Raw genomic sequence first — 21,723 nt, 5'->3', positions numbered from 1 at the left:
TATACCTTACTAAATCTCTCTTCCTGGAAATTTTTTTTTAACTGCCATATAAAATGTTGATGTAAAAATAATCATGATTATGGCCTTTTGCTTCTTAAAATGTGTAAAGTCACTGGTGAAATTTTATAGCTCTTATATATACTGCCATACTGTCTTTTTCTTCCAGATACTGTAGTTTTCAGTTCTAAAATTTCCATTTGGTTCTTTTTTGTAGTTTCTCATTCTGTGCTGAAAACTTCTATCTTTGCATTTATTTCAAGAGTTTTCTCCTTTACTTTATTTAGAATGATTATAACTTCTTTAAAGTCCTTGACTGATAATTCCAACATCAGCGTCATTTTGGTGTTGGCATCTGTTGATTATTTTTTCCCTTGATCAGTGTGGACAGATTTTCCAGGACAGTGAGAGAGAGAGAGAGAGAGAGGGGGAGAGAGAGAGAGAGAGAGAGAGAGAGTGTGTGTGTGTGTGTGTGTGTGTGTGTGTGTGTGTGTGTGTGTGTTTTGGTATGTCAGGTAAGTTTGGCTTGTATACTAGACATTTTCAATATTGTATTGTAGTATTTTATTAAAATCCTCTGAAGAATGTTGATTTTTGTTTAGCAGGTATTCAACTTGGTTTGGTTCAGGATGCAAGTTCTGTCTTGCCTTTTTGGGTGGTTCCAATGTCAGTTCAGTTTTCAAAGCATTTCTTTTGCTGTTTAGGTGTGCCCAGCATATGTGCCACTCAGTTGTCTACGTATTGGGTAATGGTTTACGTAGATATTAGTTCTCAACGCCTCTGCTGGGCTTCTTTGGGTCTGTTTCACACAGGCACAATTTTAGGACAAGCCCAGGACTTACATTGGGCTCCTCTCTATCTCTCTCTGGGGTTCCCATACTCTCTCCAGATCCCAGGGCATCCTTTTCCTTGTTCTCTGGCCAAAAAGTCAGGTTTCTCTCCAGCTTTAGCCTTCAGAGTGAAGTGGCAAGAGAGAAGAAAATGGTATTTTTGGATAGTAGGGGCCCTTTTCCTGTCTGGAGATGGCTTTTTTCTTGGCGTTTTTGGTGCTGGGGTGGCAACAGTGGCTGTCCTTTAACCTTTAGCAGGGCCTGGGAAGAAAAGGGGGAGGAGGAGTTTCTTCCCTCACCCCTGCTTCCCCAGTAGTGTGGACGAGTCCTTTTACCTAGTCTTCTGGCTAGATGAAGGGGGTTTCCCCTAGTATTGTGTTTTTAATTCTGGTATTGGCTGCACCATTTAATAATGCCGGCTCTGGGATAACAGCCCGGAAATAACAGAGGAACACAAAACACTGCGAAATTTTTTACCTTAACATCCACACACAGCTCCCCGCCCCGCTGTAACTGGTCATTATTCAAGTTTGACTCCAGTGGGCTTGGTGTTCCCTTTTACAGAGTCCTCAGGTAGTTTTTTATATGTAGTCAGTAGGGTTTACTTGTAATCAGTGAGAGAGAGAAAGGCTACAGTTGCTTACTCCATCTTGGCTGACTGTAACTCCTGTGTACTTTTTTTAAGAGTATTTTTTAACCCCCCTTTTCCAGGGACTTGGGAAGGTTGTATAAATTTGGATGTTGGATTAAAGGACCATGCAAATAAGTTCTTGCGGCCTAAATTTAGTTCTTTAAATGGTATTATTTTGGGGGGAGAGATGATAGTTTTTCTTTGTTACTAACACAGTTTTAAGCTATAACTTAGATTCTAAAATAGGTTCCTTTTTGACAGTATTTAAAACCATAATATTAACCTTAGATGTCTGCCACGCTTGAGAAATGGGATATTCTGCTTAATAATATAAAAGGTTAATTATTTATGTGAAACTGCTTGTAGCCGATAGCAAAAGATAATTATTTATGAAGGATATAAACATTTGTATTTGTCATAATAATCTTGTTAGCACATTTATATATCAAATTCTGGCTTTTTGTTTTTCATTTTCTGCTTTTTTTTAAATTAGAGGATCTCTAACCGCCCCCGCCAAAGCTTGGTGTATAGATTAGATCTTACTGGACAGATGTTTGCATAATTCAGATTTATAATTTAAAAAAAATAGGCATCATTTCCTTTTATAATATCTTACATTTTTTAAAAAAGGGATTCTGGGGCTTCTCTGGTGGCGCAGTGGTTAAGAATCTGCCTGCCAATGCAGGGGACACGGGTTTGAGCCTTGGCCTGGGAAGATCCCACATGCCGCGCAGTAACTAAGCCCGGGAGCCACAACTACTGAGCCCACGTGCCACAACTACTGAAGACCGCGTGCCTAGAGCCCGTGCTCTGCAACAGGAGAAGCCACCGCAATGAGAAGCCCACGCACCACAAGGACAGTAGCCCCCGCTTGCCGCAACTAGAGAAAGCCCATGGGCAGCAACAAAGACCCAACACAGCCAAAAATAAAATAAATAAAATGAATAAATTAAAAACAGAAAAATTAGAGAAGCTGCCATCCTTTTAAAAAAAACAAAAAAGGGATTCTAGATTAGAGATTCTGAAAAAGATGTACAATTTTGCATACTCTTCACCATATCACATTATTACCTTCATTATGTACTTAACTGTACTCTGCAAAGTGTGTCTATTTGTTTATTAGAATGTTGTCCATCGCCAAAAGCAGCCCATTAGTTCCATGAGAACAGAGACTGTCTACCTGTTCTATTGGATCCATAGTGCCTGGTGCTAATTGAGTATATTTGGAATGAGTGATGAATTGTTGGATCATAGATGATTTGCGTTTTCTGCCGTCTTCATGCTTTTTTTGCATTTTCCAGTTTTTCCATAGTAATTTTTTTTTTAAATAAATAAATTTATTTATTTACTTATTTTTGGCTGTGTTGGGTCTTCGTTGCTGTGCGTGGGCTTTCTCTAGTTGCAGCGAGCGGAGGCTATGCAGTGCGCGGGCTTCTTATTGCAGTAGCTTCTCTTGTTGTGGAGCACAGGCTCTAGGCGTGAGGGCTTCAGTAGTTGTGGCTCGCGGGCTCTAGAGCGCAGGCTCAGTAGTTGTGGCGCACGGGCTTAGTTTCTCCGCGGTATGTGGGATCTTCCCAGACCAGGGCTCGAACCTGTGTCCCCTGCATTGGCAGGCGGATTCTTAACCACTGTGCCACCAGGGAAGTCCCATAGTAAAATATTTTTATAACCAGAAAAAAGTTATAAGATTTTTTTTTAAACTTAATTCCTTTTTATTTATTTATTTATTTATTTATTTATTTATTTATTTATTTATTTATTTATTTTTGCTGTGTTGGGTCTTCGTTTCTGTGCGAAGGCTTTCTCTAGTTGTGGCAAGCAGGGGCCTCTCTTCATCGCGGTGCGCGGGCCTCTCACTATCGCGGCCTCTCTTGCTGTGGAGCACACGCTCCAGACGCGCAGGCTCAGTAATTGTGGCTCACGGGCCCAGTTGCTCCGTGGCATGTGGGATCTTCCCAGACCAGGGCTCGAACCCGTGTCCCCTGCATTGGCAGGCAGATTCTCAACCGCTGCGCCACCAGGGAAGCCCAAGATTTTTTTTTAAGGTGATTATTTTTTATGTTCTCTCACTGGTTTTTAGGTATTATGTAACATTTCAGGTTTTGTGCTTTGGTGTTTGCAATTATGGCCTTCCCCCCTCTGCCCCGCCCAGAGATGCATTTGAAACTTTGTTCTGAAGTTTTCATGCTGGCACAATATTTAGTGTAAAATTGGGAGTTCTGCCTTTGTTAAAAGCCTGATCTGGTGGTCCTCACAGAATATCTGTGATGTATCTTTTATTTAGCCTTTGCTCTTTAAAACATTCTGATTGCTCAAGAATATTGCTACTTCAGTAGAAGTTAACCCAAGTTTATAAAGAGCTTCGTTTCAAATACTTTTTACAAAGAAATTTACTTTAAAAACCTTAGGAAAATGTCGATATTGGCCACATTATTCTTTTAGAATGCGCTTTTCTTAATGTTGGATCTACTACTGTTTTTCTTAATGTTGGATATACTACTGTTAGTCTAATGTTAATGTTCTCTGGTCACATTTTGTCATGTCCTGTGAGTCTGATTTTATATGTGACTTTTTTACATGCTTGTATTATCAGATAGTTTATATTGTATTCCAAACCAAAAGTGATATGGAAGATTGTGCTATGTGAAGAAAGGAGAACTCATGTCAGGGAGTGGGAAGTGTTGGATGTGGAGAATGCCTAGTTTTTGACCTGTTGAGGTAAAATTTGTAATGAGGTGTATTGGTTCTCAGGTATTAAAGTTGGTGAATACTATGCTCTTTAAAATGACTATCAGTGAAACAAGTCTCTTATTTACTTTTTTTTTTTTAATAAATTTATTTTTATTTTTGGCTACGTTGGGTTTTCGTTGTTGCACGAGGGCTTTCTCTAGTTACAGCAAGCGGGGGCTACTCTTTGTTGCGGTGCATGGGCTCCTCATTGCGGTGGCTTCTCTTGTTGCGGCACGTGGGCTCAGCTGCTGTGGCTCACGGGCTCTAGAGCACAGGCTCAGCAGTTGTGGCGCACGGACTTAGTTGCTCCGCGGCATGTGGGATCTTCCCGGACCAGGGCTCGAACCCGTGTCCCCTGCACTGGCAGGCGGATTCTTAACCACTGCACCACCAGGGAAGCCCTCTTATTTACTTTTTATTCCTATATGCAAAATACTGAATTTCTATTTTGAAAGTTAGGAAAAGACAGGTAACTTTTATTTTGAAATTTTAATTTCTGTTGAATACTTTGAATTATAAAAATGGTTTTTGCAAAAATATTTATGAAAAGTAGAAAAAGCTATACAGTCAAGTTAGAAGATTAAGATAAGTCGTTCACAGCTTTCTTCTACTTTATTCACTTCCTGTTGCTGTGTGACACATTGCCACAAACTCAGCCTGCGGCTTAAGCACCATGCACTTACTTCACGATTTCTGCGGCTCAGGATCAGGCACTGGCTAGCTGGGTCCTCTGCCGATGGGCTCACTGGGCTGAAATCACGGCGTCAGCCAGGCAGGCTGTGCTCTCATTTGAAACGTGTGACCCTCTGCCCAGCTCCTTCAAGTTGTTGCCTTAATACAGTTCCTTGCCATTGTAGGACTGAGGGCTCCATTTTATTTGCTGGCTACGGGCTGGGTGTCTCTCGGAGTTCCTAGCAGCCACCCTCAGGTCCTAGTTGCCTTGTAGCCTTCTCATGTGTGTCTTCACATGGCTGTGAGAGGGAGCTAGTTCTCTGGTGTCTCTTCTTAGAAGGACAGTAATTTTATTGGATAAGGCCTTCACTCTTATGACCTCATTTAACCTTAAATACAATACCTCCATAAAGGCCCTATTTTCAGATACAGTTGACCCTTGAACAACACGGGTTTGAACTGTGAGGGTTCACGTATATGTGGAATTTTTTCAATGGTAAATGCTACAGTACTAAACAGCCCGTGGTTGGTTGAATCCACGGATGCAGACTGCAGATATGGAGGGCTGGCTATAAGTTACATGTGGGTTTTTGCCTCTGCGGAGGGTCATCACGCCTAACTCTTGCATTGTTCAGTGGTCACTGCACAGTCACGTTAGGGATTGGGACTTCAACATATGAATTTTGGGGGAGAGATATACTGTAGAAGGCCAGGGTTGGCAAGTGGAGTTAAAACAAGATTGTATTAAAATATAATGTTACATTTTTCAAAATAACGTATGCGTGTAGTTTCTTTTTAAGCACAAAAGAGATTTTTTTTTTTTTTATAAATTTATTTATTTATTTTTGGCTGTGTTGGGTCTTCGTTTCTGTGCGAGGGCTTTCTCCAGCTGCGGCAAGCGGGGGCCACTCTTCATCGCGGTGCGCGGGCCTCTCACTGTCGCGGCCTCTCCCGTTGCAGAGCACAGGCTCCAGACGCGCCAGCTCAGTAGTTGTGGCTCACGGGCCTAGCCGCTCCGCGGCATGTGGGATCTTCCCGGACCGGGGCACGAACCCGTGTCCCCTGCATTGGCAGGCGGATTCCTAACCACTGCGCCACCAGGGAAGCCCACAAAAGAGATTTTATTGGAAGCTCTTTCTTCTCACCCTATGCTGGATCTCCAAAAAGAACAGTGTTTTAATTCATAACACTTCTGATGATAACCTTCATGTCACTAAACAGTTATTTTATATGTGTTTCTTTAATGGTCAATTTTAGACAGTGACATTTTGCAACAGTAGGTGAGGCATTAGTTCACTTGTGCCGCTCTTGCCCTCTGAATACCTTGATTTTGAATGGTGAGACTGGATTTTTGCAGGGCAGATTATTTCCCTCTTTGGCCGTATCTGTGTGTTTTGGGGCTTGTGGTTTTCTCTTTGTTTCATCAGTTAACCAGTCCTCTTATCACATTTCCATTTTCTGGAAATTTTCTTGTCTGCTTATTCTGTTCCCATTCCCACTCTACTTTTTATTGTGAGTTTTAAATACCTTTAAAAAATTACTCCTTTTTTGTCCTGCCAATAAGAAGAAGAAAAGGAAAAGGTGGTCAGCATGCTATCTTGAATTGAAAGTACCAAGATTGTGTTGGATCCAGGAACCTTTGTGATTGTCTGATTTCTTAGGAGATTTGAAGGATCCTAACTCTGGTACTCTCAAGGCCCTGAAGGACCGTTGTAGAGAAAAATGAATTGGATTGATTAATATTTTAGGTTCACACTTAAGGTTAATTCGTATTGGACGTAGACTCAACCTTGAAGGCATAAGATTAATCTGTAAATGAGCAAGATTTTACCCCAGTTTAATGGTTCTCGTGGGGTTTGTCACGTCACAGGTTTTTTTGTTGCACTCTTCCAGGGTCATGGTAGAATTCATTTAATATTGCTCAAATTGGGAAAGGCACTAAAATTTTTGAAGTGAAGAGTTTGCTCGAAATAACAAGCATGAAGTACAACATTTTGTTAAATTTGGGGTAATGAGCCTTACTGAGTGCATAGATGAGGAAAGGCCTGAATACACTTTGCAGGACGTGACAGTGTCGTGTTTATCCAAAAAACAAACAAGTAAACAAAGTTGCATGTTTGTAGGATTGAGAAATAAAATTGCCCAAAAATTGACCTGGTTTTGTAAAAAAGTTATGTTGGAACACACCCTGCCCATTCATATACGAATTGTTTGTGGCTGCTTCTTTACGCGGGGGTAGTGCCAAGTACAGGCATACCTCAGAGGTTTTGGGTTTGGTTCCAGACCACCAAAATAAAGCAAATTTTGCAATAAAGCGAGTCACATGAATTTTTGCTTTCCCAGTACATATAAAAGTTGTGTTTACACTATACTAGTGTGCAGTAGTTTTCAGTCTAAAAAACGTACATACCTTTGTTTTTAAAACTTACTGCTAAAAAATACCATCATCTGAGCCTTTGGCGACTTGTAATCTTTTTGCTGGTGGAGGGTCTTGCCTCACTGTTGATGGCTGCTGACTGATCACGGTGGTGGTGCTGAAGTTTGGGATGGCCATGGTAATTCCTTAAGACAACAGGGAAGTTTTTGCTGCATGGATTGATTCTTCCTTTTACAAACAATTTCTCTGTAGAATGCAGTGCTGTTTAAAAGCATTTTTCCGTAGTAGAACTTTCACATTGGAGTCAGTCCTCCGAGATCCTGCCTTGTCAACCACGTTTATGTCGTATTCTGTATCCTTTGTGGTCATTTCAGCAGTCTTCACAGCATCTTCAGCAGGATAGAATTCTGTCTCAAGAAACCACTTTCTTTGCTCATCCATAAGAAGCAACTCCTCATCCTTTAAAATTTTATCGTGAGATTGCAGCAATTCAGTCACATCTTCAGGCTCCACTTCTAATTCTACTTCTCTTGCTATTTCTACCACATCTGCAGTTACTTGCTCAGTGAAGTCTTGAACCCCTCAGAGTCAACCGTGAGGGTTGGAATCAGCTTCTTCCAAACTCCTGTTAACGTTGATATTTTGACCCTTTCCCATGAATCATGAATATTCTCAGTGGCATCAAGAATGGTGAATCCTTTCCAGAAGGTTTTCAATTTACTTTGCCTAGATCCATCAGAAGAATCACTCTCTGTTGCAGCTATAACCTTACGAAATATATTTCTTAATAAGACTTGAAAGTTGAAATGACACCTTGATCCATGGGCTGCAGAATGGATGTGGTGTTAGCAGGCATGAAAACATTAATCTCATTGTACATCTCAATCAGAGCTCTGGGGTGACCAGGGGCATTGTCAGTGAGCAGTAATATTTTGAAAGGAATTTTCTTTTTCTGAGCAGTAGGTCTCAACAGTGAGCTTAAAATACTCAGTAAGCCGTCTTGTAAATAGACGCGCTGTCATCCAGGTTTTCTTGTTCCATTTAGAGAGCACAGGCATGGCAGATTGAGCATGTTCTTCAAGGTGGTAGGATTTCCACGATGGTAAATGAGCATTGGCGTCAGCTAGTCGCCAGCTGCATTAGCCCCTAACAGGAGAGTCAGCCTGTCCTTTGAAACTTTGAAACCAGGCATTGACTTCTCCTCTCTAGCCAGAAGTCCTACATGGCATCTTCCAACATAAGGCTATTTTGTCTACGTTGAAAATCTGTTGTTTAGTGTAGCCAGTTTCATTAATTATCTGAGCTAGATCTCTTCTGGATAACTTGCTGCTTCTCCTTGCACTTTTATGTTGTGGAGAAGATGGCATCTTTCCTTCAATGTCATGGAACACCTCTGCCAGCTTCACACTTTTCTTCTGCAGTTTCCTCTCCTCTCTCGGGCTTCAGAGAATTGCAGAGAGTTAGGGACTGGCTCTGGCTCTGGATTTGGCTTTGGCTTAAGGGAATGTGGTGTCTGGTTTAGTCTTCTATCCAGACCACTAAAACTTTCTCCATATCAGCAGCAAGGCTGCTTTGCTGGCTCATCATTCACGTATTCACTGGAATAGCACTTTTAATTTCCTTCAAGACCTTTTCCTTTGTATTCACAACTTGACTGTTCGGTGCAAGAGGTCTATCACCCTGCACCCTTCACCGACACAGGGTTGCCACAATCTTCAGTATGCTAAAAATACACCGTCTGCACAGCACGGTGAAATGAAATATGCCTGTTGTGCGGTAGCAACTGTGTAGCCTCCGAAGCCTAAAATATTTACTGTGCTGACCCCTGGCGTAATCAATAATGGACAACTTAAAAACTATTTATTAGAAGTGGGTTTTTGGGGGAGTAGCCAGCAGCCACTGAGAAATCTCCGTTTAGGTTAAAGATTTCTCAAACCTTGATAGAAGTCATTAGAAACTGATTTGATTTGAAGTTGTTTTCAGATCTAGAAATGTGCATTTCATGTGGTACCTACAAGTGACAGAATAGAAAATTTAAATGTTACTGATGGAAAGAGCACTCTTCAGTGTAACTGAAAGGAGTTGAAAAACAAAAGAATGAATGAGTTAGACTGAAAACCCAGGCTGTTGTTTAGTATCTTTCCTTTGAATCCATAAGTCTTGAGTAGCCAAAGGAAGGACACGTCAGGACTGGGACTTCATTAAATTTTAGTAAAGGCATTCTGTGAAGAATTAGATGAAGTGATCTGTGCCTCTTTTCTGGCTGTCAGATTTAATAAAGAAATGAGATTTTAGAGAATCTAGATAAATGGTTAGTTGGAAGCACATGTATTCAGTGGGCCTTTGAAAAGTACTTAATTGCTTAGTATTTTTCTAAGTAATACCTTAAGTTTCTGCGTATTAAAAAGAGGGTCTCTCAGACTTCCCTGTTAGTGCAGTGGATAAGAATCCACCTTCCGACGCAGGGGACACAGGTTCAAGCCCTGATCGGGGAACTAAGATCCCACATGCCGAGGGGCAGCTAAAAACTAAATCCGTGCACTGCAGCTACTGAGCCCCTGCGATTTAGAAACTGCACGCCATAACGAAAGATCCTGCATGCTGCAGCGAAGACCCCAAGTGCCGCAACTAAGACCTGACACAGCCAAATAAATAAAAGTAAATAAACAAATTAAAAAAAAATAAAGAGGGTCTCTGATAAGAGCTGACTTTGCATGCTGTTGAAATGTTTTATAAGTCTAAGTTATATTTCCCCTACCTCATTCTCCCAACCCCCCCCCCTGCAAAAAAAAAGGAAGGAAGAAAGAGAGCAAAGGTTTTGATCTGCTAGAATATGGACTAGTGCTTGATTGAAACTTTAGGGCTTTACCACAGAAAATGAAAGAAGTAATGTATTGTCAACTATAGGAAGACCCTGGTGCCTCTTCATTGCCCCAGTCATATAAATTACTATGGAATGTACCTTCAGGTACCTGAATGAATAAATGTTTGATGCATACTTTAATATTATTCATTTAAATGGAGAATGCCTCCAAAGAGAAGGATTTTAATTTAATAATGACTAACCCTGTTGAGTGACTTAAGTGTGTTCTAAAAGCTTTATATGCAATGTTTCTGTGAAATGAGTATTGCTTTTGTTTTCTAAATGAGAAAACTAAGGTTCAGAGGTTTAGCAACTTTGTAATAAGGTAACACAGTTGGAATTAAAATCCAGGTCTTTCTGTGCAAAGCTTGTACAATGCTGTGTCTTATATGTATTTGTTCATTTTAATTTATTTTTAACAAATTCTTATTCTCAACAAATTCTTATTCTCTGCCAGACACTGAGGATACAGTTTGGACAAAGGGGAAAAAAAAAAATCTAAGCAAAAAAAGCAGTTTCTCTTCTTAGAGCTTATTCTTTAGTAGGAGAGGGCAGGTCTGGATCTCAGATGGGCTGCAGTCTGGGCCTGCTAAGAACTTCTGGGAAATTGACCTTTGCTTTACACAGCTTGCTGAAAACACTGTGTTCATGTTATTTTGCACCTAGTGAGGTGATGGCACACAGTTAGATTTTCTAAAACAGACAGGTAGGAATTGAGGCCATGAGTATATTAAAATTCCCTGTGAGTTTGACAGAGGTAGCTTCTTAAAGGATCTGATGGGATCCTAACCCCGGTTGGGCAATATCATCAACAAGTGGACACCTCTGTGGGAACTTACGTTTATACTTCTCCCAAGGTTGATTTCAGTTTGGACAGCTCTTGGTGTTCAGTTAACGTCTTATTGCTTAAACTGCATTAAAGGAACTTACATCCTTTGTCTCAAGGATGTCAGTCTTTGTCACCCTTTGGGACAGTCCTTTTAAAAATCAAATATTAGTTAAATAATCATGCAAGTAAGTGTCAAATTCTGTGATGAATGCTTCAAAGGTGAGTGACAGTACAATGAGGGTATAAAAGGTGGTATAGCTCTGTTTGGGGAGATGTAGGTAAGGCTTTCCTCATTAGGTGATGCTTTAACTCAGATGAACGAGTATGCATAAAACTAGTAGGGAGGCCCTAGTTCTATTCCAAATAGAGGAAACAAGCCCATTTTTAAAGGCTCTGTGTCAGGGAACTGAAAAAAGACCATTGTGCCTAGGGCAGAGAGCTGGGGAGAGGAGCATGGTGTGAGATGAGACTGGAAAGGTAGACAGGAATTAGATCAGGCAAGGGCCTTGTATGTGTAGATTTTTGTGTATCTCCAAAGAGTGGGAAGTCATTGAACTTTTTAGGGTGGTAGAGGAAGTAGGTGAGTATCAGTCACCTGATCAGGTTAGTTTTTGAAAAGATAGACATGCCATCTCAGTGTGCGCGATGAAGGTAATTTGGACTGTGGTCGTGGTGGTGGTTGGAGGGAGAAGAGGAGACACACATGGAAGAAACTGGGTAAAAATCAATAGAATTCAATGATGAATAGGTTATAAGGGCTGCTGGAGCAAAGGCTGTAGAGCAGCGGTCCCCAACCTTTTTGGCACCAGGGACTGGTTTCGTGGAAGACGGTTTTTCCGTGGACGGGGTCGGGGGGCCGGGATGGATGGTTCAGGCGGGAATGGGAGTGACGGGGAGCAGCAGATGGAGCTCCGCTCGCCTCCTGCTGCGCGGCCCGGTTCCTAACAGGCCGCGGACCACTGCAGTCCCGCCCCGGGGGTGGGGGACCCCTGCCATAGAGGGCTCCCTAGTTGTTTAACCAACCAGTGTTGTTTCGAGTTGCTTTGAAAGTCTGTTCAAGTTGTTTTTGCGATGTTCTGAGGGCCAAAGCTTAGTTTCCAGGCTTCTAGTTAATATCTTATAGCATTGCAGTTAAATTCCCAGCATCATTTAGTACCAGTTTTCATCAGTATTTAAGCTTAGTTATTTGTCTTTTGCCTGATTTCCCCACCTTGTCTTCATCCGTTTTCTCTCTAAGCAGTATTATTATCCTTTGCATATATGAGAAATCTTGAAACAAAAATTTGGGGTGGGGGGGTGGGATTATTGCTAAACATTAGATCCCTTGACTTCTAAGAACAATTATATTGAGATATAATTCACCTACCACACACTTAACCAGTTGAAAGTGGATAATTCAGTGGTTTTTAGTATGGTTGTGCAGTCATCACCACAGTCCATTTTATAATATTTTCGTCACCTAAAAAACATGCTTTACTCATTAGTTACCACTCCTCATTTCTCCCCAGCTCCCCCAGCTGTAGACAGTCACCAATAGATTTGCCTTTCTGGACATTTCGTATAAATGCAATTCTGTAACATGTTTTAAATATGGCTTTTTAAACTGAGCATGTTTTCAAGGTTCATCCATGTTGTAGCATGTATCAGTACTTCATTGCATTTTCATGGCTAATATTTCATTGAATGGGTAGAAGAAATTTTGTTTGTCCATTCCTCAGTTGATGGACATTTAGGTGGTTTCCACTTTTTAAATGAATTTTTTATGAATAATGCTGCAGTGACCGTTTGTGTACAAGTTTTTATGGGAACGTATATTTTCACCTCTGTTGGGTGTATACCTGGGAGTGGAATTGCTGGGTCATATTACATATTATTTTTCATTTTTTGAAAAACTGCCGAAATGTCTTCCAAAGCTGCTGCACCATTTTACATTCCCATTAGTAATGTGGATAAGGGTTCATTTCTCTACATCCTTGCTAACACTTGTCTTTTTGATTATAAGCAAGTAAGTGTAAAGTGATAATCTCATTGTGGTTTTGATTTGTATTTGCTTGATGGCTAATAATGTTGAACTTGATTTTTAAAAGAAAAGCAGCACTTTAATTTCATTGAGGATATAAAAATAGAAATGGTTGGTAATTTCATGTAATTGCGTAGAGACCATTAGTTTTGCTGTGTTTAAAATTTGTTCTTCTTTTTCATCAGTTGTATTCCCTGAATGACTACAAGCCACCCATTTCTAAAGCGAAAATGACCCAAATTACTAAAGCAGCCATCAAAGCTATTAAGGTGAGTAACACATTTTATTTTACTCTTGTGTTTTTCAAAGGAAATACTACACTAATATTTTGGAGGAGGGATGATTTTTATAGATTATATGTTTTCTTCCTCTTTTCAGAGTTAGTACATGTTCAAGGGAAAAAACACAAAAATGAAAATCTGTCACCTGCAAACTGTCACCTAGAGATAAACACTTAATATCTTGATAAATATTCTTCCATAAACTTGGAAGCAATCATTTTCCCTTATTTTTCTTAGGTAAGATTTTAGATGTAGCCACTTTGTGGAGAATGTGTTTAACATTGTTATTTGTCACACTGACTTTACAGAATCTTGAAATACGAGTTAAGAAAAGGTTTCTTTAAAAAAATTAATGTATTCTTTTTCTTACTGATTGTATTACAGATTTAAAAATGGGCCATTATGGAAAATAATTGGGCTTCATTGTACATAGGACATTTAAACTGTGGGAAGAGGCCACAGGTATTTAGCCGTTGTTCTGATAACAGTGGTTTTGACTTATGGATACTTCTGAAAATCTCAGGAAAAGGTTGGGTCATCTCTAGAGAAATACACATATGTACAGAATTTTGCATAAAATTTCTTGGTTTTAGGGACCTTATGAAGCTCGACCATAGACATCTCTCCAAAATGTTCTTGTCCCCAAAGCTAAGACTCCCTGCTCTAGTAGGGTTGTTAAAATTGAGAATGAGTGAGTGCTTATTTTTAATTAAGTAGGTATTAACCTATAGATATTTAGTGATATGTTTTCCTACTCTGAGCATTAGCTCATAACCAGAAGCACCATTATTTAAGTAAGTCGTCTTTTTTGTTTGTTTGTTTTTGGCCACACTTCGCTGCTTACGGGATTTTAGTTCCTCGATCAGGGATGAAACCCAGGTCCCGGCAGTGAAAGCGCCTAGTCCTAACCACTGGACCACTGGGAATTCCTGAGTAAATTGTCTTTCACTAATAGCATTATCTGTTAGATTTAACGAATTCTTCTTTACAGAGAATCACTACTAGGAGAAAATTTAGGTAGTTGATTTTGCAGTGTTCTAATGCCCCAAACTTAGTTTTCCAACTTATAATTAATATCTGACAGTATTATAGTTCAAATCCCTGTATTTATGTGCAGAATATCAAAGAGGGGATAAGGACAGTGACCAGTAGACACATTTAAGGTAGAGAATTCTTCAAAGAAGTGGTTTTTCAGTTTACCTGATAGACTCAGTATAGAATGTCAGTCTCTTCTGCTTGCTTTATACTCTTCTTCATTGTGATCTGATTTTTATGGTCATGATCCTGAGAGTATGTGAACGTGTATATTATTATCATTTTTATTCGGTGAAAATTAATAATTGATGCATTTAATATAACCTTTTGTTGAACAGAATACTTTTTAATTAGAAGACTCTTTAAGGAATAGGTACTAACATTATTTCCATTTTTCAGATGTTGGAAGGGTCTAAGAAGTAATTTGCAACAGTCAGAATAAAAACAGCTAGATTTTGATTTTCTCTCAAGAGTCTAAACATGTTATACTGTACTATTTTGATTTATTGGTACTGTCTTAATGTTTTTAATTTTGAAAAAAAACACAAATATGTTGCAAAATATAATGAGCAACACATAGCCTCTTAGATTCACCAGGTGTTAATATCTTGCTACATTTGGTTTATTTCTACACACGCGCGTGCACGTACACCCACACACACACACTGAAGCACGTACACACACAGTTTCACATTTTTTTGGCTGAATCATTTGAGAGTTCGTTTCAGTGTTCATTGAGAATAGCACATAGTCCCTAAATACTTGAATTTGAATGTCCTAAAGCAAAGAGATTTCCTAGGTAACCAAATACACATCATGTGCAAGAAATTTCACTTTGATATAATATTATTATCTAATATATAATCTACACTTTCATTTACCAGTTGTCTCAGTATTAACTTTAGCACCTGCACCTGTGCATTTTCAGGATCCAGCCGAGATCCTGTCATTTATTTATCCTATCACCCAGCCTTTTTGCTTTGTTTTGTTTTTGTTTTCTTTTTCATTACATTGACATTTTTGAAGAGTTCAGACCAACTGTTTTGCAGTACTGTATTAATTTAAACTGCATTTGATACATATGTAAGTTGATATTTGAACTGTCTTTTAAATCAGATTTAGATGATACTGTGTTTCATATTAAGGTAAGTCATTGGCTTTCTGTCAATGTTTAGAGACATGATTATTTTTCTGGGTGCTTGTTAACATTGCACACTGTCAACAAAACCTCTGATAACCTATTGTGGAAGAAGGCCTATGTGAGTTGAGAATCTTTGAATTAACAGTAAGTTGTTTTACTCTGAATTACATATAGTACATGAAGTAACTAGAAGCAAGAAGCACTGCCAAGATGTCTTCCAGAAAAATTATTATTTATTAAAAACCACTCAGTGTGTAATTACTATTTTATATATTGATTTTAAATGTTTAGTTACTTATAAAGTTACTTATAAAGTGCCTAATAACTTTTAAGTAGTTGTTTGGCTTTTTTTTACTTAAGTAACTTAAACTGTAGCATAAACTGTTACTTTGTAGTAAGGAAATTTTTATTGTAGATTTTGATTTGGTGAATATGAATAATGAGATTTTCCTTTTTTTTAAAATATGCCTTTTTATATACATTTTTATATACATTTTATATACATTTATTTATTTATGCATGCATGCCAGGTCTTAGTTGCGGCATACGAACTCATAGTTGCAGCATGCACGTGGGATCTAGTTCCCTGACCAGGCATCAAACCTGGGCCCCCTGCATTGGAAGCGTGGAGTCTTAACCGCTGCACCACCAAGGAAGTCCCGGTTTTCCTTTGTTTTTGACTTTATAAATGTTGGATTTCTTGCTTCAGTTCAGTTGAAAGTTCTTGTGTCTCTTCAGTCTAAGGGGATGTCCCTTAAGAGCATAATTCATGGGATCAGAAATATAAATAGAAGTACAATTCAGGATAGTTTTTTAAACAGAAATGTGCTGATGGTGCAGTTGCCATTGAGCTATTAAAATTAAATTAGGTACAAATTCCAGATAATTTTCGTTTAACCTGTAAATTTCATCTTACTTATTTTCAGGTTTATTCATAGCGTTGTTTCATAAAACGTAAATCTAAGTTTTCAGATAATTGATAGAAGTCCATTTCTAATTTTTAATGTGTGTGCTCACTTCTCTTCCTGCTGATTCATTTTGGCTGATCCATTAGAACATTATACATCTCTGTGTTTTGTTATATATACTTGCAGTTCCATTTTCCAGGAGAAGCAGAAGAAGATAAGTTGAAAACATCTCCCTTGCACATATTTATTAATGCTCTTTATTTTCAGTTACTTGATTTTTCTAGTACTATAACCTAATTTAGCCAATAAAACGATACTAAAGGAGATCTTTACTTTTTTTCCAGGAAGGAAGAATGTACGTCTACCAGTGTCTTACCACCAGTATTTTGCTGTCAACCTATTTGTGAAAGTTTGCTTTCTTAAAGACTGTAATAGAATTCTTTTGTATCTGTGTTACCGTAACACACTTTGGATTTACTGATCATATACCTACTTGAGGAACCCTTTACTAATCATAGCTAGTTTAATCATGAAGTTAATCAAAATTCATGATTAAAATTCATTGCTCTGATAGACCTTTGAAGCTATGTTAAACCGTATGTTTAGCAGGAAAGTTGTAATCAAACATTTAAAACCACATTTCTTTTTTTTTTCTTTTAGTTCTATAAACACGTGGTACAGAGTGTTGAGAAATTCATTCAGAAAGTAAGTATATAATTTTCTATGTATATGCTAAATGTTCTGTAACTATAGATTAATGGCCTGCGCTCTTCTCTTTTACATCAAATACCCAAGTTTAAATTGTTTTGATGGACTGTTCAAAAGTGATTCCATTTGTTTTAATATCTGATTAAGAAATAAAATGAAAGTGCTTTTTGGATAATTCTAAAAACAAAAGCTTTCAGATAGATGTTTTTGTTAATTTCCATTGCCATAGTGAGCATTCGTCCCTTGAAGAAAATGTTTCAATATGATTGATTTTTTAAAAAATTAATTAATTAATTAACTAATTTTTTTGGCTGTGTTGGGTCTTTGTTGCTGCGCGCGGGCTTTCTCTAGTTGCGGCGAACAGGGGCTTCTCTTCGTTGCGGTGCGCAGGCTTCTCATTGTGGTGGCTTCTCTTGTTGCAGAGCACGGGCTCTAGGCACGCGGGCTCAGTAGTTGTGGCTCGTGGACTGTAGACCGCGGGCTCAGTAGTTGTGGCGCATGGGCTTAGTTGCTTTGTGGCATGTGGGATCTTCCCGGGCCAGGGCTTGAACCCGTGTCCCCTGCATTGGCAGGTGGATTCTTAACCACTGTGCCACCAGGGAAGCCCCCCAATATGATTGATTTTTTTTTTTTTTAACTCATTTGCGGTGTTTTTTTTTTTTTTTTAATTTATTTATTTATTTATTTATTTTTGGCTGTGTTGGATCTTCATTTCTGTGTGAGGGCTTTCTCTAGTTGTGGCAAGTGGGGGCCACTCTTCATTGCGGTGCGCGGGCCTCACTATCGTGGCCTCTCCTGGTGCGGAGCACAGGCTCCAGATGCACAGGCTCAGTAGTTGTGGCTCACGGGCCCAGTTGCTCTGCGGCATGTGGGATCTTTCCAGACCAGGGCTCGAACCCGTGTCCCCTGCATTAGCAGGCAGATTCTCAACCACCGCGCCACCAGGGAAGCCCCATGACTGATTTTTAATGAAATTACAGATTCATTATTTTTTATAGCCTTTAAAGAAATTCTCCCTTGTTATTTGAAGCTGAATGCTTAGAGAGCAGTCTTCCTTTTAGATAAAGATGTAGTAAAATGTAGTAAAAATACCAGCCACTTTCCTTCTGCTGATTCATTTTGTCTCATCCATTAGGGCATTACACATCCTACATCTTATTATATACACCTGAAGTTCCATTTTCCAGGGTAAGCAGAGGGAGATGAAGTTGAAAAACAGCTGTTTGGCATACACTTAGTAATTTTTTTTGTAACCAGGGCCCGAGGTGACTAGATTATATTTCTTTGCCCCTTCCTTGTGATCAGTGCCCTATTTGTGCCATGTTTTTTTGGCAGGAGTACGTAACTTTTATAACTTGTAAAATTATACTGTGGGAAATCTGTAATTGAATTTAGGTTTTGTATTCTGCCCATTGTTCATGCCTAGATGTAAGCAGAACCAGTTTGAGGGTCAGAGGTAAATGGCATTAAGGACTTGGCAAGGTTGCAGTGTGCTTCTTGAACGAAAATAGTTGACTGGAGCGTGAATCAAAGTGATATTACTGTGTCACTAAACCAGCTAGATAATCTTGAATAGATCAGTTAACCTTTATGTGATTCAGCTTTTTTCCTCTTAAAGTCTTGTTCTCTCAAAACTTAAAGTATTGGTAAAACATATTTTGAGGTGAACAGCTCATGAATTGAAGCTTAAGGCATGGGGTAAAATAACACGTATGCTGTGTTTTAGGTAAATCCAACTAGAAAATACAAATGTTGGTGATCGGAAAATTTCATTGTTCTAAAGCTTTTAAAAATCTTTTTAAAAAGGTTCAGTGTCTAAACAGTGCTTCTTAAACTATTTTTGTGCACAGGAATTACCTAGAGATCTTGTTGAAATGCAGGTTCTGTTTCCCTAAGTGTGGGTTAGTTAGGCTCTGATAAAACCTCGGCAAGTTAGGCTCTGGTTAAAAAGTTTCTCCTGAGAGAAGACCTTGTTAAGAACTGAATGCTCGGGCTGTCTCAGAATGGTTCCCTTTCCTCTCCTTCTGTTGGAAGTATGCACTGTTCCCTGTGGGAATGCGTTTGGTGTTAGGTGTAACTGTTTCCTGCGACGGCCGTCTTTTCTTACGTGCTGCTGTCAGCATCGTTTCGTGCTCTGTGAGTACGGCCACAGTTGTTATTCAGAGTGTAACAAATACCTCATGACATCGGAGTCTTAGGAATTCTTGTGTTTTCAGTACTGCTAGAACTTGAAAAAGAGATTGAAAACATTTCAGATTTTTTGGTCTTAATTCTTCTCTCAAGTTTCTGGTTGGTGACTTAGCTAAGTTTACCAAATATTGTAATTTTAAAACTTCTACAACGTTTAAATCATACATAATTTTTTTTTGCCATTTTATGTGGCAGACACATAAAAGTGCCTAGTCTATCAGTGAAGGAAATTCTGTACCATAACATGTTAATATAGTGTTTCTAAAGATATTGTGGAAGAAGAATTATCTTTATAGCTTAATACTAAAACTGCTAACATTTTTGAAGCTTTGGAATCTTCACAGTAGGCGAGGAAGGCCCATTTATTGTGTTATGTCTCATGATTCTTATGCATTGTGAGTTTATGATCGAGTTTTTATTATAAATCAGAGAAAAGGGTGTATCTGTTTAAACAAAACTCACTGCGTTAATCGCTTTTATTACTTACCATTCAGTATTAATTTTAATAACTCTTACCAGCAACTTATAAATTTTATTTAGCCTTAGTCTCAAGATAATCATTTCTATAAAGTAATAGATTATGTATCAGATTATTTTATCTGTGTTTTTGGCATTGGGAAATAGATGATTTTTAACAGAGATGTCTTGCTTTTCATTAAATTAAAAAAAAATTATTTTCTTTACTGGTTGTATTATTTGCCTGGCTAGGTAAATATTTCTTTGAATGTATGGTAGTCAAAGGAAAATAGCCTTGGCCAGATATATGAACTGAGGGACAGATATGCTAGATTTGGGAGGAACATGCGGGAAGAAACTATTTCAGACTTTTAAAACAATAACTTTCAACAGAGCAGACAGTTTTGAACCTTTTTGGTAGATTCAACCTAAAACTTTAATGTCCAGTCACCAGCATTACTGCCCTTTTATTAAATGTTTCAAGTACTAAACAGCCAGAACCTTGCAGTAGATACTTGTGAATTGGTGCTAAAGGTCTCTTCATTTTCTTAATAATGACCTTAAAGAGAAGGTTCTTAAAAGGGATTTGAAGGAACAAATGAAGAGTCATCTAGTCTTTTTGCAGAATGAAATCATTCATTGTCTTGACTGAAAATCCTGTTTAGAAACATGTATGTGTGTGTTGGACATGGATTGAGGATCCTTTACCCCACTGGTCCTTGGGTTTCCAGGAAGTTTTTCAAGAATGCAATTTTGATTTAGTCCATATATGATTTCTGTGAAATTACTTTGGGTGAAATACTTACCTAATTACACCCAGAATTTGAACCTGCTTTTTGCAGCCATAATTTCATTTTAATCAGTATGTGTTTGGGAGGCAGGTGTTCTTATGCTTCTGGATATGGAAGAAATCGGAGCAGTGAGCTTGATAGTGAAAGGATTCTTCCTTGTGCTCAGGAAAGTAGGAGACTTTCATATTCTTCAGATTGGGTAATGGATAAGGCTGAGAAACATTGATCAGTGGAGTAGCTAAAAAATGTTTTCATAGGATAGATTCCTAGAATCATAATGGTAGTGTCTTGTCTTTTGTATAGGTGTGGTAGTTGAGAAAAGTTTTGAAACTTTGGGTTCATTGTGTTTGGAATGTTATAATTTGTCATTTGATTTGTTCCTTCATTAGTGCAGAAATCCTTTCCCTATATGTTTCAGACGAAGTCTAAGGCATGTTGGCAGTGCTTTTACCAGTGCTTTTCTTTCCTGAATTTGCTACTTCCTTTTATTTGGCTTTTCAAAATCATTAAACAATTTTTTTTTTATTATAACAGTACCTTACCTTTTGTTTTTTATTGTTCAAGCCAGTTACTCAGTGCTGTTTCAGAACTTAGGTGATTGGCAGTTGAACTACATATGTAGAGTAGCCAAAGTAGATTCTTTCAGATGCCATTCCAGAGACAGACGGTGTGGAATAGTCAACCTCGAATGTTCATCACCTCAGCATGAGCAGAGTTTTTGTGTTTGTATAGGATTTATGGTGACATTTGTATATCAAGAATTTTAACCTTCTCATTTGCTTCCCTTCCCACTCTTTTTTTCTCCAGTGTAAACCAGAATACAAGGTACCTGGACTTTATGTTATTGACTCTATTGTACGACAATCTCGACATCAGTTTGGTCAAGAAAAGGATGTGTTTGCACCCAGATTTAGTAATAACATCATTAGCACTTTCCAGAATTTATATCGTTGCCCTGGAGACGACAAGGTATGCTGCCTGTTTTCTTTTTTTTTAAGTCACTACAGTAATTACCTTTTTGGTCTTAATGAGACTCTTTACATTATCTTAATTTTATCATTTTATGTTATTGTTTACTCTTTGTTATTCCGAATTTGAATATTTAGTTATCGCACTCTCCATGTTCCTTTTTGTTATTAGACTTTTCTTAAACAGAGTGGAAAGATATAGTTGATTTTGCTACTTTTTAATTTATTGAAGCAGTTGGTGTTAAAGAAACTGGCTCTAATAAGCATTTGGAATTATCCTAAAATCTTATTTATTT

At 38.5% G+C, this 21,723-nt stretch overlaps 1 protein-coding gene across 1 annotated transcript in view; it reads left to right on the top strand.

Annotated features, from left to right (window-relative positions):
- SCAF8 (SR-related CTD associated factor 8) overlaps positions 1–21,723 on the top strand; it is a 79,632-nt gene that overhangs the window by 22,146 nt on the left and 35,763 nt on the right. The window contains 3 exon segments of the mRNA XM_082474430.1: positions 13,135–13,218; positions 16,975–17,019; positions 21,267–21,428. Of these exon segments, the coding sequence (XP_082330556.1) occupies positions 13,135–13,218; positions 16,975–17,019; positions 21,267–21,428 (291 nt within the window).

This window comes from Balaenoptera physalus, assembly GCF_965194825.1.
Source record: "Balaenoptera physalus genome assembly, chromosome: 9".
NCBI lineage: Eukaryota > Metazoa > Chordata > Mammalia > Artiodactyla > Balaenopteridae > Balaenoptera > Balaenoptera physalus.
The sequence above is the reverse complement of the archived record's forward strand: the minus strand, read 5'-3'. Positions and strand labels throughout refer to the sequence as shown.